General features: G+C 37.7%; 2 protein-coding genes across 2 annotated transcripts in view; both read right to left on the minus strand.

Moving 5' to 3' along the window:
- Positions 1 to 1,566: 1,566 nt before the first annotated feature.
- LOC107752236 (zinc finger CCHC domain-containing protein 8-like) lies at positions 1,567 to 2,923 on the minus strand. Its single transcript, XM_016568152.1, has one exon. The coding sequence runs from the start codon at positions 2,625 to 2,627 to the stop codon at positions 1,884 to 1,886; it is 744 nt and encodes a 247-aa protein (XP_016423638.1). The 5' UTR covers positions 2,628 to 2,923; the 3' UTR covers positions 1,567 to 1,883.
- Positions 2,924 to 4,508: 1,585 nt separating this feature from the next.
- LOC107752243 (zinc finger CCHC domain-containing protein 8-like) overlaps positions 4,509 to 12,794 on the minus strand; it is a 9,618-nt gene continuing 1,332 nt past the window's right edge. Inside the window, exons 4-12 of the mRNA XM_016568172.1 lie at positions 11,329 to 11,434; positions 11,166 to 11,243; positions 10,968 to 11,071; positions 10,790 to 10,855; positions 10,643 to 10,703; positions 10,395 to 10,526; positions 7,980 to 8,066; positions 7,774 to 7,885; positions 4,509 to 5,579 (exon numbers count right to left, since the gene is read on the minus strand). Coding sequence (XP_016423658.1) covers positions 4,828 to 5,579; positions 7,774 to 7,885; positions 7,980 to 8,066; positions 10,395 to 10,526; positions 10,643 to 10,703; positions 10,790 to 10,855; positions 10,968 to 11,071; positions 11,166 to 11,243; positions 11,329 to 11,434 — 1,498 coding nt within the window. The 3' untranslated portion in view covers positions 4,509 to 4,827. The remainder of the gene's footprint in view (positions 5,580 to 7,773; positions 7,886 to 7,979; positions 8,067 to 10,394; positions 10,527 to 10,642; positions 10,704 to 10,789; positions 10,856 to 10,967; positions 11,072 to 11,165; positions 11,244 to 11,328; positions 11,435 to 12,794) is intronic.

The following is a 12,794-nucleotide window of genomic DNA, read 5'->3' on the forward strand; positions in this document are numbered from 1 at the left end:
GGGTGTGGGTGTGTGTGAGTGAGTGAGTGTGTGTGTGTGTGTGTGTGTTTGTGTGTTTGTGTGAGAGAGAGTGTGAACTACACATAAGCTGTTACGAATAAAGGCTGTTACGAGCAATCTTAAACACACACTCAAACACACACAAACACACTCACAGGTTTGTTTTTGTGAAAAGTGGGGACATCCCATAGGTGTAATCACACTCACTCACACACACACACACACTCACTTTAATTGATTTCTTTCCCCAAATGCATTGACTGCTTTGAGACAGCAATGTTTCAGGAGTTTAGGACACAGAATAGGACACATACTTATTTGATAGCTTTATTTTTTCAGATTAACTGTTTTTCCAAGGCATGGTTGGATGCCAGTGTTTCCTGTCATAGCTATGCAAAGATTTGATTTCAAAAACAGTATCATAGCTATTAAACTATATCTTATGATTTTAATCTGTATTTAACCTCAGAATGATCTCAAAGTACAAAGAGCTGCTAAAGTCTGATTTTGTGGTGGCTGTGCTTTAAAACTTAATTATTATAATCTTAATTCAAGAATGAAGGATTTTGAAAGTCTGACAGTAATCAGCGTGTTGGAAAAATACTTGATTAAATGGGGAAAAGTCACAAGGAGACTCATTCTAGTATCATTTGTTGCTAATATTTTGAAATAGATTTTTTTTTATATTTTCTTTTTTCACTTTAATTTTAGTTAACGTGTTAATAACGTTGTCGTGTTTTTTTGTCATTTTTATTATTTTTTAATGTCCATATAGTTTTGGGGTATAAGTTTTAGTGCTAGTTTGTTTAGTTTTAGCTATTATTTCAATTTCAACTAAATGAATGTTGCATTTTTTCTTTTCAGAAATATTTTACTTCAGTTAGTTTTATTTCAAATAATGACATTTTTAATGGTTTTAGTGAACGATAATAACCCTGCTCTCTAGAGTGGAAAGGTGCAATTACATATTAGTAATAACTAACCTTTTTTTTTTTAGTGCTTTATATTTATAACTAAAAATCGCACTCAAAAACTCATCACTGATACATTATATTGATTATTATTTGCCGTTATGCCCCCCAAATAGCAAGCTAAAGGCGACAATATTTCAGGTATTACAGAATGGCACAAAATAATTACTGAATATTCAACTTTAATAATATCAAAATAGAAAGCATTTCTTTTAAGACGTAATAATATTTCACTATTTTACTGTACTGTATTTTGCCGCTTTGGTGAGCATAGAGAGTTCTTTCAAAAGCAACAAAAATCTAAATTATTCCAAACTTTTAATGCTAATGTAGTTCTGAAATCTGTAATAAAAGCTAAAGCCTCTGAAATGCCTTTCTCCACAGACTTCTATTGTAAATTATTGTAAACATGTTTTTCCTGCATTTATGATGATGATGAATAAAAAAATAAAGTAGAAGAAGCAGAGCACAAGGTGCAAAAATTGCACTAATTAAATTCTTACCATAAAAAAAAAAAAATTGTATAAAGTGCAACAATTAAATTTTAAGTTCAAGTTAAAACTTTTAATTCAGTGAGAATTCTTAAGAAATTTATTCTGAAAGATATTCACAATAAAATACACAGATGGAGGGCATGCAAATGAGATGTAGCGGTAACGACTGTAATTACAGAAAACAGAATAATTATAATAATAATAAAAAACATTCCCTACACAGAGATCAAGTATCCACAGTCAGTTAATAATCAGGTACAAACCAAATGAAACCTTTTTGTGTTTTTAAAAAAATCACACGATAGCTGTAAAAAGATACAAAGCACCAAAGTAAAACTACATACAAAAGGACTGTGATTAGAGAGAAAAACACATTGCTCGTTGTCCACAGGTGCGCAGTAAAAACACACGACTTCCATTATTTCTTGCTTCGGGCCTGACTTCTCGGGGAGCCTTTTAGTAAATCTCGAATCTTGAGGTAAACCCCCGTTGCTTCAGCCACCTCCGTAAACTCAGGCGTGTCCTCGAAAGGAATAATACCCGCAGCGAACCTGCTCCGGTGTGGGACGAAAGCTACTTTATTTACGGCAGGCTCCTCCGTGTTTATCTGAGGAGTGTCTGAAGCTCCATTTGTTGCATCATGATTACGGCTTTCCTCGTAAATTTCATCCAGGACAATGTCGTCACTCATCCCTGCTTGCAAATCGATGGCGGTTTCATCTATCCTCTCCTCCTCACAAACATTAGGTGAAGATGGCGTGCTCTTGATTTCATACGCTTGACTCGAGTCCTCCGTCTTTTCTCCGTCTTCCTCCGAGTCGAGTTTAAGTGAAGTGACCACACTAGGGGAACTCGGGACGGGGGTCTCAGAATCACTGTTGGTCGTGGTATCTGCCTTCTCAAGGGCTGCCCAGAGAAGCCTCTGCTGCTCCTCCAGTTCCTCCAGAGTCAGCCCGTCCTCAGACTCCTCCCCCTCAGTCAACCCTCTCGCCTGATTGGCCGGGGAATCGTTAGTAGGTGGAGTCGGTGGTGGAGTTCCCTTAGGGATGGGCGGAGTGGACGGAGGCGTTCCCGGCGGGAGAGGTGGAGCAGCGGATGAGGACGCAGAGCCAGGAGGGAGCGGAGGGTGGAACTGGAAACCATCGGATCTAACCGGACACATGTCGTGTTCTGTAGAAGGACAGAAACTAAATCATAATAAACCGTTTTTTGTTTTTTTTTAGTGATGCACTCAAATTTGAGCACGGTCCTGGTGTGGGCTCCCGGTCTCCCGAACGCTCTTTAGCATCTTACGACCAATGCGCACAAAAATACATCAGATATCCTCATTAACACAGCTGTTTTTTGTCTTAAGTGAACGTCAACAGGTGAGAAAGGAAACGCATGTGTAACAGCACTTTTAGATCCGCGTGCGTTCGCTGTTAAAGAGACAGCAGCCTAATAAACATCTGCTGCCTGTCATTAAAGAATAAAAGAAAACTAGATGAGTAAAGTTCGCAGACAAACTTTGAAGTTGGCTTGAGAAAGCCTTGTCTGAAAGTTTGAAATAGCTTTGAAAAGCTTAAAGTTTAATTTTAATTGTTGAAACTGAAGTTTGGGACAGAGTGGGAACACACGTTTTAGCATGAATTAGCATGTTGATAGCATGATTTAACACGTCACTAGCACGATTTTACATGAATTAGCATGTTGCTAGCATGATTTAGCATGTCTTTAGCACGTTGCTAACATTATTCTAGCATGATTAGCATGTCTCTAGCATGTTTCTAGCATGATTATCATTTTACTAGCATTTGTTAGCATGATTCTAGCATGATTGTCATGTTACTAGCATGTTGTTAACATGATTAGCATGTTTCTACCATGATTAGCATGTTACTAACATGTTGTTAGCATTATTAGCATGTTACTAGCCTGTTTTAGCATTATTAACATGTTATTAGCATGTTACTAGCATGATTAGCAAGTTATTCGCATGTTGTTAGCATGTTGCTAGCATGTTTATAGTATGATTGGCATGTTATTAGCATGTTGTTAGCATGTTACTAGCATTTTTTAAACGTGATTAGCGAGTTACTAGCATGTTTTAGCATGTTACTAGCATGTTGCTAGCATGATTAACATGTGTAACATGTTTCTAATATTATTAGATTAACATGTTACTAGCATGTTGTAAGCATGATTAGCACGTTACTTGCCTGTTTCTAACACGATTAGCTTGTTACTAGCATGTTGTTAGCATTTGTTACTATCATGTTGTTAACATGATTAGCAAGTTACTAGCATGCTAACTAGCATGTTTTTAACATGATTAGCATGTTACTAGCATGTTGTTAACATGATTAGCAAGTTACTAGCATGTAGTTTTATTTCAAATAATGACATTTTTAATGGTTTTAGTGAACGATAATAACCCTGCTCTCTAGAGTGGAAAGGTGCAATTACATATTAGTAATAACTAACCTTTTTTTTTTTAGTGCTTTATATTTATAACTAAAAATCGCACTCAAAAACTCATCACTGATACATTATATTGATTATTATTTGCCGTTATGCCCCCAAATAGCAAGCTAAAGGCGACAATATTTCAGGTATTACAGAATGGCACAAAATAATTACTGAATATTCAACTTTAATAATATCAAAATAGAAAGCATTTCTTTTAAGACGTAATAATATTTCACTATTTTACTGTACTGTATTTTGCCGCTTTGGTGAGCATAGAGAGTTCTTTCAAAAGCAACAAAAATCTAAATTATTCCAAACTTTTAATGCTAATGTAGTTCTGAAATCTGTAATAAAAGCTAAAGCCTCTGAAATGCCTTTCTCCACAGACTTCTATTGTAAATTATTGTAAACATGTTTTTCCTGCATTTATGATGATGATGAATAAAAAAATAAAGTAGAAGAAGCAGAGCACAAGGTGCAAAAATTGCACTAATTAAATTCTTACCATAAAAAAAAAAAAATTGTATAAAGTGCAACAATTAAATTTTAAGTTCAAGTTAAAACTTTTAATTCAGTGAGAATTCTTAAGAAATTTATTCTGAAAGATATTCACAATAAAATACACAGATGGAGGGCATGCAAATGAGATGTAGCGGTAACGACTGTAATTACAGAAAACAGAATAATTATAATAATAATAAAAAACATTCCCTACACAGAGATCAAGTATCCACAGTCAGTTAATAATCAGGTACAAACCAAATGAAACCTTTTTGTGTTTTTAAAAAAATCACACGATAGCTGTAAAAAGATACAAAGCACCAAAGTAAAACTACATACAAAAGGACTGTGATTAGAGAGAAAAACACATTGCTCGTTGTCCACAGGTGCGCAGTAAAAACACACGACTTCCATTATTTCTTGCTTCGGGCCTGACTTCTCGGGGAGCCTTTTAGTAAATCTCGAATCTTGAGGTAAACCCCCGTTGCTTCAGCCACCTCCGTAAACTCAGGCGTGTCCTCGAAAGGAATAATACCCGCAGCGAACCTGCTCCGGTGTGGGACGAAAGCTACTTTATTTACGGCAGGCTCCTCCGTGTTTATCTGAGGAGTGTCTGAAGCTCCATTTGTTGCATCATGATTACGGCTTTCCTCGTAAATTTCATCCAGGACAATGTCGTCACTCATCCCTGCTTGCAAATCGATGGCGGTTTCATCTATCCTCTCCTCCTCACAAACATTAGGTGAAGATGGCGTGCTCTTGATTTCATACGCTTGACTCGAGTCCTCCGTCTTTTCTCCGTCTTCCTCCGAGTCGAGTTTAAGTGAAGTGACCACACTAGGGGAACTCGGGACGGGGGTCTCAGAATCACTGTTGGTCGTGGTATCTGCCTTCTCAAGGGCTGCCCAGAGAAGCCTCTGCTGCTCCTCCAGTTCCTCCAGAGTCAGCCCGTCCTCAGACTCCTCCCCCTCAGTCAACCCTCTCGCCTGATTGGCCGGGGAATCGTTAGTAGGTGGAGTCGGTGGTGGAGTTCCCTTAGGGATGGGCGGAGTGGACGGAGGCGTTCCCGGCGGGAGAGGTGGAGCAGCGGATGAGGACGCAGAGCCAGGAGGGAGCGGAGGGTGGAACTGGAAACCATCGGATCTAACCGGACACATGTCGTGTTCTGTAGAAGGACAGAAACTAAATCATAATAAACCGTTTTTTTTTTTTTTAGTGATGCACTCAAATTTGAGCACGGTCCTGGTGTGGGCTCCCGGTCTCCCGAACGCTCTTTAGCATCTTACGACCAATGCGCACAAAAATACATCAGATATCCTCATTAACACAGCTGTTTTTTGTCTTAAGTGAACGTCAACAGGTGAGAAAGGAAACGCATGTGTAACAGCACTTTTAGATCCGCGTGCGTTCGCTGTTAAAGAGACAGCAGCCTAATAAACATCTGCTGCCTGTCATTAAAGAATAAAAGAAAACTAGATGAGTAAAGTTCGCAGACAAACTTTGAAGTTGGCTTGAGAAAGCCTTGTCTGAAAGTTTGAAATAGCTTTGAAAAGCTTAAAGTTTAATTTTAATTGTTGAAACTGAAGTTTGGGACAGAGTGGGAACACACGTTTTAGCATGAATTAGCATGTTGATAGCATGATTTAACACGTCACTAGCACGATTTTACATGAATTAGCATGTTGCTAGCATGATTTAGCATGTCTTTAGCACGTTGCTAACATTATTCTAGCATGATTAGCATGTCTCTAGCATGTTTCTAGCATGATTATCATTTTACTAGCATTTGTTAGCATGATTCTAGCATGATTGTCATGTTACTAGCATGTTGTTAACATGATTAGCATGTTTCTACCATGATTAGCATGTTACTAACATGTTGTTAGCATTATTAGCATGTTACTAGCCTGTTTTAGCATTATTAACATGTTATTAGCATGTTACTAGCATGATTAGCAAGTTATTCGCATGTTGTTAGCATGTTGCTAGCATGTTTATAGTATGATTGGCATGTTATTAGCATGTTGTTAGCATGTTACTAGCATTTTTTAAACGTGATTAGCGAGTTACTAGCATGTTTTAGCATGTTACTAGCATGTTGCTAGCATGATTAACATGTGTAACATGTTTCTAATATTATTAGATTAACATGTTACTAGCATGTTGTAAGCATGATTAGCACGTTACTTGCCTGTTTCTAACACGATTAGCTTGTTACTAGCATGTTGTTAGCATTTGTTACTAGCATGTTGTTAACATGATTAGCAAGTTACTAGCATGCTAACTAGCATGTTTTTAACATGATTAGCATGTTACTAGCATGTTGTTAACATGATTAGCAAGTTACTAGCATGTTGCTAGCATGATTAGCATGTTGCTAGCATTATTCTAGCATGATTAGCATATTACTAGCATGTTGTTGTGTTCGCTGTTAAAGAGACAGCAGCCTAATAAACATCTGCTGCCTGTCATTAAAGAAAATCATTCACTTATCTTGACTGAATATCTTTGGTCACTTTAACTTTAGGATTTATCTATATTTTATTTGTGAAAACAAAAACTATGCAGTGTTTTTAAACTTTTGACTTCAATTTCCGTACCTGAAATTTGTTCAGTTGTTTATTTATGCTATTTCTAATTGATTAGTTTGTGCCTATTTTATTACTGACTGTTTAACAATGTAATGTTTGACATGTATATTCGTCTAGTTGCTTTGCTGTAGTATTTTTGTTAAAACCGTAGGCAAAAGTTCCTCTCGTAGTATTCTGTAGGCGGCTGATTTTTGCTCGTGTTATTCAGCTCTTTGACTTTTTTATTTTACCTTATTAGAATAGAAACTAGGAATCGTTAATAATTGGAATTGAAAAGCAGAATCAGAACTGATCAAATTCAAACAATACCCAACCCTAGCAGGGCTGTAAAATCGATTAATCATAATTAATTGCTTCCACATTAAAAGTTTGTTTACATAATATATGTGTGTGTATTGTGTTTATTTGTATGTATACATAAATACACACACATGCATAAATATATTACATATTTAAATATTGACTACACATTTCTTAAATATATACATGTATGTGTATTCATATATACACATACAAATGAACAGTACACACATATATTATGTAAACACTTATTCTGGAAGATAATTAATCACGATTAAAATTTTAATGTTTATATGCAAAGTTTTTTATTTGAGTGTTGGTTATTAAATGTCAGTGCATCACTAGTATTTGTGTAGGATCATCAGACATTAATACGTGAAAAACAGTGTAAGACACATAGAGATGCAGCAGAAAAAAGCAAAATATAATTCAGTTTTTGCATTTCGGTTGTAAAACCTAGTTGTGTACCTGACTCTATCTCCATATCTGATTCGAGGTTCTCTGAATTTGATCTCTGTTTCTTTGTCTTCTGGGCCGTGGATTCAGACTCATGACGCCTCTTACTGCAGCTGGAGCCCTGCTGAGCACACATGCACGCACAAGCTCATTAACTATCCGGGAAATATGAATAAAGGCAAAACTAAAAAAGAATATATTACAACAGATGCTTTTACCGTTGGAAAGTTACTGCTTAAAAAAGCAGCAAAATTTTGCTTCCACTGCTGAGGCTGCATTGGAATAGAGCCGAAAGACCTGTAGTCCTGTCAATAACAAAACACACACACAGAGAGACACACACAGAGACACACAGAGAGACACACAGAGAGACACACAGAGAGAGACACAGAGAGAGACACAGAGAGAGACACAGACACACACACACACACACACACACACAGAGACAGACATACACAGAGACACACACACACACACACAGAGAGACACACACACACACAGAGACACACACAGAGAGACACACAGAGAGACACACAGAGAGACACAGAGGGGCACACAGAGGGGCACACACACACACACACACACACACACACACAGAGAGACACACACAGAGGGGCACACACACACACACGCGCATTAGAATTTGATGGATTTAAATTAGACTGAAGCAGAGGCGGACAGTAACTAAGTACATTTACTTGAGTATTGTACTTAAGTACACTTTTTGAGTAATTATCGACCTATATCGAAACTACCTTTTTTATCTAAGGTGGTTCTATCTTAACTTGCTTCATATTTCGATACGAATGCTGTTATAGATATGTTCCAGTCAGGTTTTAGGTCTCTACAGGATCTGCCCTACTTAAGGTTTTTAATGATATTTTATATGACAATTGATTCTGGAAAGGTAGTTATCCTTATTTTACTCGATCTCACAGCTGCATTTGATACCACGGATCATGGTCTTTTATTGCAGCGTTTGGAAGATGTTGGAATTAGGGGTACTGCCCTATATATTGGTTTAAATCACATTTAAAAGATAGATCATTCTCGGTTTGCCTTGGAGATTTGTGTTCTTCATCAGCTAAATTACTAAATTAGTGGTGTGCCACAGGGGTCTATCCTTGAACCTATTTTATTTTCATTACATATTGGCCCCCTGGGCTTAATTTTTCGTAAATATAATATTATGTATTATCTATATGCAGACGACACCCCATAGATCCAAACGGCAAGAATTTGGGTGTTATAATGGATTCAAACTTAGTTTTAGATAAACAGGTTACTAGTGTTGTGAAGGCAGAGACAGACATACACAGAGACACACACACACACACACAGAGAGACACACACAAGAGACACACACACACAGAGAGAGACACACACACACACACACACACACAGAGAGAGAGACAAACACACACACACACACACACAAAAGAGGACAGTAACTAAGTACATTTACTTGAGTATTGTACTTAAGTACACTTTTTGAGTAATTATCGACCTATATCGAAACTACCTTTTTTATCTAAGGTGGTTCTATCTTAACTTGCTTCATATTTCGATACGAATGCTGTTATAGATATGTTCCAGTCAGGTTTTAGGTCTCTACAGGATCTGCCCTACTTAAGGTTTTTAATGATATTTTATATGACAATTGATTCTGGAAAGGTAGTTATCCTTATTTTACTCGATCTCACAGCTGCATTTGATACCACGGATCATGGTCTTTTATTGCAGCGTTTGGAAGATGTTGGAATTAGGGGTACTGCCCTATATATTGGTTTAAATCACATTTAAAAGATAGATCATTCTCGGTTTGCCTTGGAGATTTGTGTTCTTCATCAGCTAAATTACTAAATTAGTGGTGTGCCACAGGGGTCTATCCTTGAACCTATTTTATTTTCATTACATATTGGCCCCCTGGGCTTAATTTTTCGTAAATATAATATTATGTATTATCTATATGCAGACGACACCCCATAGATCCAAACGGCAAGAATTTGGGTGTTATAATGGATTCAAACTTAGTTTTAGATAAACAGGTTACTAGTGTTGTGAAGGCTGCTTTTTATCAACTCAGGATTATTTCTAAACTGAAATCAATTCTCTCTTCTAAGGACCTGGAGACTGTTATTCATGCTTTTGTATCATCACGCATTGATTACTGAAATTATTTATATATGTAGGTATTTCACAGGGTCAATTATCTCGTCTTCAATTAGTACAAAATGCTGCTGCCAGACGAAATGGTTCCAATATTTTGTGTTTGGTTGAGTGAACTGCTGAACAATATACTCACAAATTGCGATTGATCAATAATGACATTTTAGATTTATTTGGGACAATCTGGAAATCTCTAATATGATACCTTTCATATTAAATGTTTTTATGATGCAACCAACTGTGATATTTTGATTTGAATATCCTACTTTATATTACTTCATTAGGGTCTCTGACATTCGTTACATTGTTTCGTTCATACTTCCGTTCATTTCAATCCTCTGTTCTGTTGTTTTCTATTTGTTTTTGGGCCTCTCCTGTGTTCAGATGTTTGCTTTATATGAAAACAAAAAGATTTAAAGAAAGAAAGAACGAAACGTGCAATGACAGACGCTTCACAAGAAGGCTGACCTCAGTATTCCTGGCTTGTACTTTGCAAAGCGCTCTTCGACCTCTTCTGCATGGTAGCGCTGGTTGCTCTGATTGCTGTTCTGCGAAAACTCCTTCCTCTTTTCATTGATACGAGCCATATCTTTGGGCTTGAACAGTCCAAAAAGACTGATTCATAACTCAGTCACAAACGACCTCACGTCGACTTCAAAACATAATAATGTGTATGCAAGTATTAATATTGTCTATGAGTAAAGAGAAACACCTCTGGACAGTCTCGCAGCTGATGATCCTCAGAGCAGCAGTTGAAACAGCACGGTCTCGGCCTGTGAAGACAACACCAAAAAGCAAGTCTTGCAACACCATAAACATATGAATATTGAAATGCTGCTATAGTGAACTCTTGGCATACCTTTTCTCCTTTATCTGCACCTCTTGGCCCTCGAGGGCGATGATCTGGCTGAAGATCTGCTGATATCTTTGCAAAAATGATTCAGGAGCAGTGATGCACATAGACATGATTCAAACAGACTAAAAGCATTGTCTAGAGCAAGTGTGAGAGCAGAGCTGGCTATAAGCGTTCAGGATACTTGGGAACCTCCCATCCGTCAGTCTGCTGCGGGTTTTCATTCAGCAGCGGCTGGCCAAGTTTATCAACACAGAAGCTGGTGAAGTACAAGACACTCCCTAGCACCTACAAACCAAGAACAAGAAGTACGGGTTTCGTTTGTGGTGGTTTGGTGACTGCGTAGGAATAGCGTGTGCTGGCTCTGGTTTGCAGAACTCACACTGAAAGCATTCTTCATGTGCTTGGAGTCACTGGACGTCTTTGCTTTGTAGCTCTCCTCCATAACGAAACCTGAATGCTGCAAAAACAAACAACAACGTGTGATGATGCAGCGTACTGATGAAGACTGCTGTAAGAGACGTTCAGAGACAGTGAAGGTGTACATGTGGCTTGACATGAAGAGCAGAGCCTTCCGGATCATTTCTACACTCTTGTAGCCTCTTCTGGACAAGACCGCAGATGAAGTCCTCCATTTCTTTCCGACACTGCCTAAACACACACACAATCAATGTTATTGATTTTATTTATTTTTATAACACAGACATAAAACACACACACACACACAGACAGACAGACATACACACGCACACATTAGGGCGAGGCTAGACTTTTGACTCGCACACAGAGGAGGGAGAGAATTACCCCAGTTCTGGTTTCTGAGTGTTGATGGTTTTTAAAGCGCTGCGTGGCATTGCCCCAAAATATATGGCTGATCGTATCTTTTTAGTAGTATAGCTTTTAAAATTGATTAGAGTGATCAGGATTTAATTTTTGTTTGTGTGACTGTATGTAATGATGCTGGAAAGCACTTTGGTCGATGGCAGTTGTTTTATATGTGCTATTGAAATAAAATTTGTATTGTAAAGTCCACCAGACTTTGACCGTAACGGGAGCCACTCGCATGCAACATGCAATAAGAGGCATTTCTTGTTCTTATTTCTGTTCAGTTTCTTTCCAGTATGTTCCATCCTAATGCAGCGCTGTGCTCGCATACTGTTTCGTGTGCAATAAGAGAGTATGTTCACTTACATCTCTCACGCTGGGTGATGCAGAGCAATTGAAGCCAGGAAAGTCAACCAGCTTCGACACATCGTAAGAGATCTTTTGGCTGTGGTTATTTTCATCTCCATCGTTCGATCCTTGCAAAGAAAGGTAAAGAGTCGATGGCGGAACACTTAAAACACCATCCTTCTTGAATCACGCTTATGACAGGTGAAGATCTTGAACAAAGCCTTACATAGGAAAACCCTTAGTAGGAATCTCCCTACAATTAAGGGATCTGAGAAACGAAACACTGGCTCTTACCATCGTAGAGCGTCAGGCCGGAGTTTTCCATCTCTGCCTCTTTTAACCAGCCAGGAGGGTAGCCGAGCTCTCTCATGCGATAGATGAACGGAGGAAGAGTGTTTGTAGTGATCCCAAGAGCATCGAGGAGATCTTGACTACACGGAGACAATATAAAACACACTTCATCTGAGTTGATTCTCATAAAAATGACACTTATATTACCAAATTAAAATAATGGTGGAAAGACAAAATCAGCGCTAGAGTCAAAATTGTGAAATGTGTCCCTGGAGCACAAAAGCAGTGTTAAGTCGCTGGGGTATATTTGTAGCAATAGCCAACAATACATTGTATGGGTCAAAATTATACATTTTTCTTTTATGCCAAAAATCATTAGGATATTAAGTAAAGATCATGTTCCATGAAGATATTTTGTAAATGTCCTACCGTAAATATATCAAAACTTAATTTTTGATTAGTAATATGCATAGCTAAGAACTTCATTTGGACAACTTTAAAATTGATTTTCTCAATATTTAGATTTTTTAGCACCCTCAGATTCCAG

Source organism: Sinocyclocheilus rhinocerous, unplaced genomic scaffold, assembly GCF_001515625.1.
Source record: "Sinocyclocheilus rhinocerous isolate Xijiao unplaced genomic scaffold, SAMN03320098_v1.1 scaffold1915, whole genome shotgun sequence".
Taxonomy (NCBI): domain Eukaryota; kingdom Metazoa; phylum Chordata; class Actinopteri; order Cypriniformes; family Cyprinidae; genus Sinocyclocheilus; species Sinocyclocheilus rhinocerous.

Excerpts from the sequence above, each read along its gene's own strand:
- LOC107752236 (XM_016568152.1), bottom strand. The coding sequence starts at position 2,627 with ATGTGTCCGGTTAGATCCGATGGTTTCCAGTTCCACCCTCCGCTCCCT.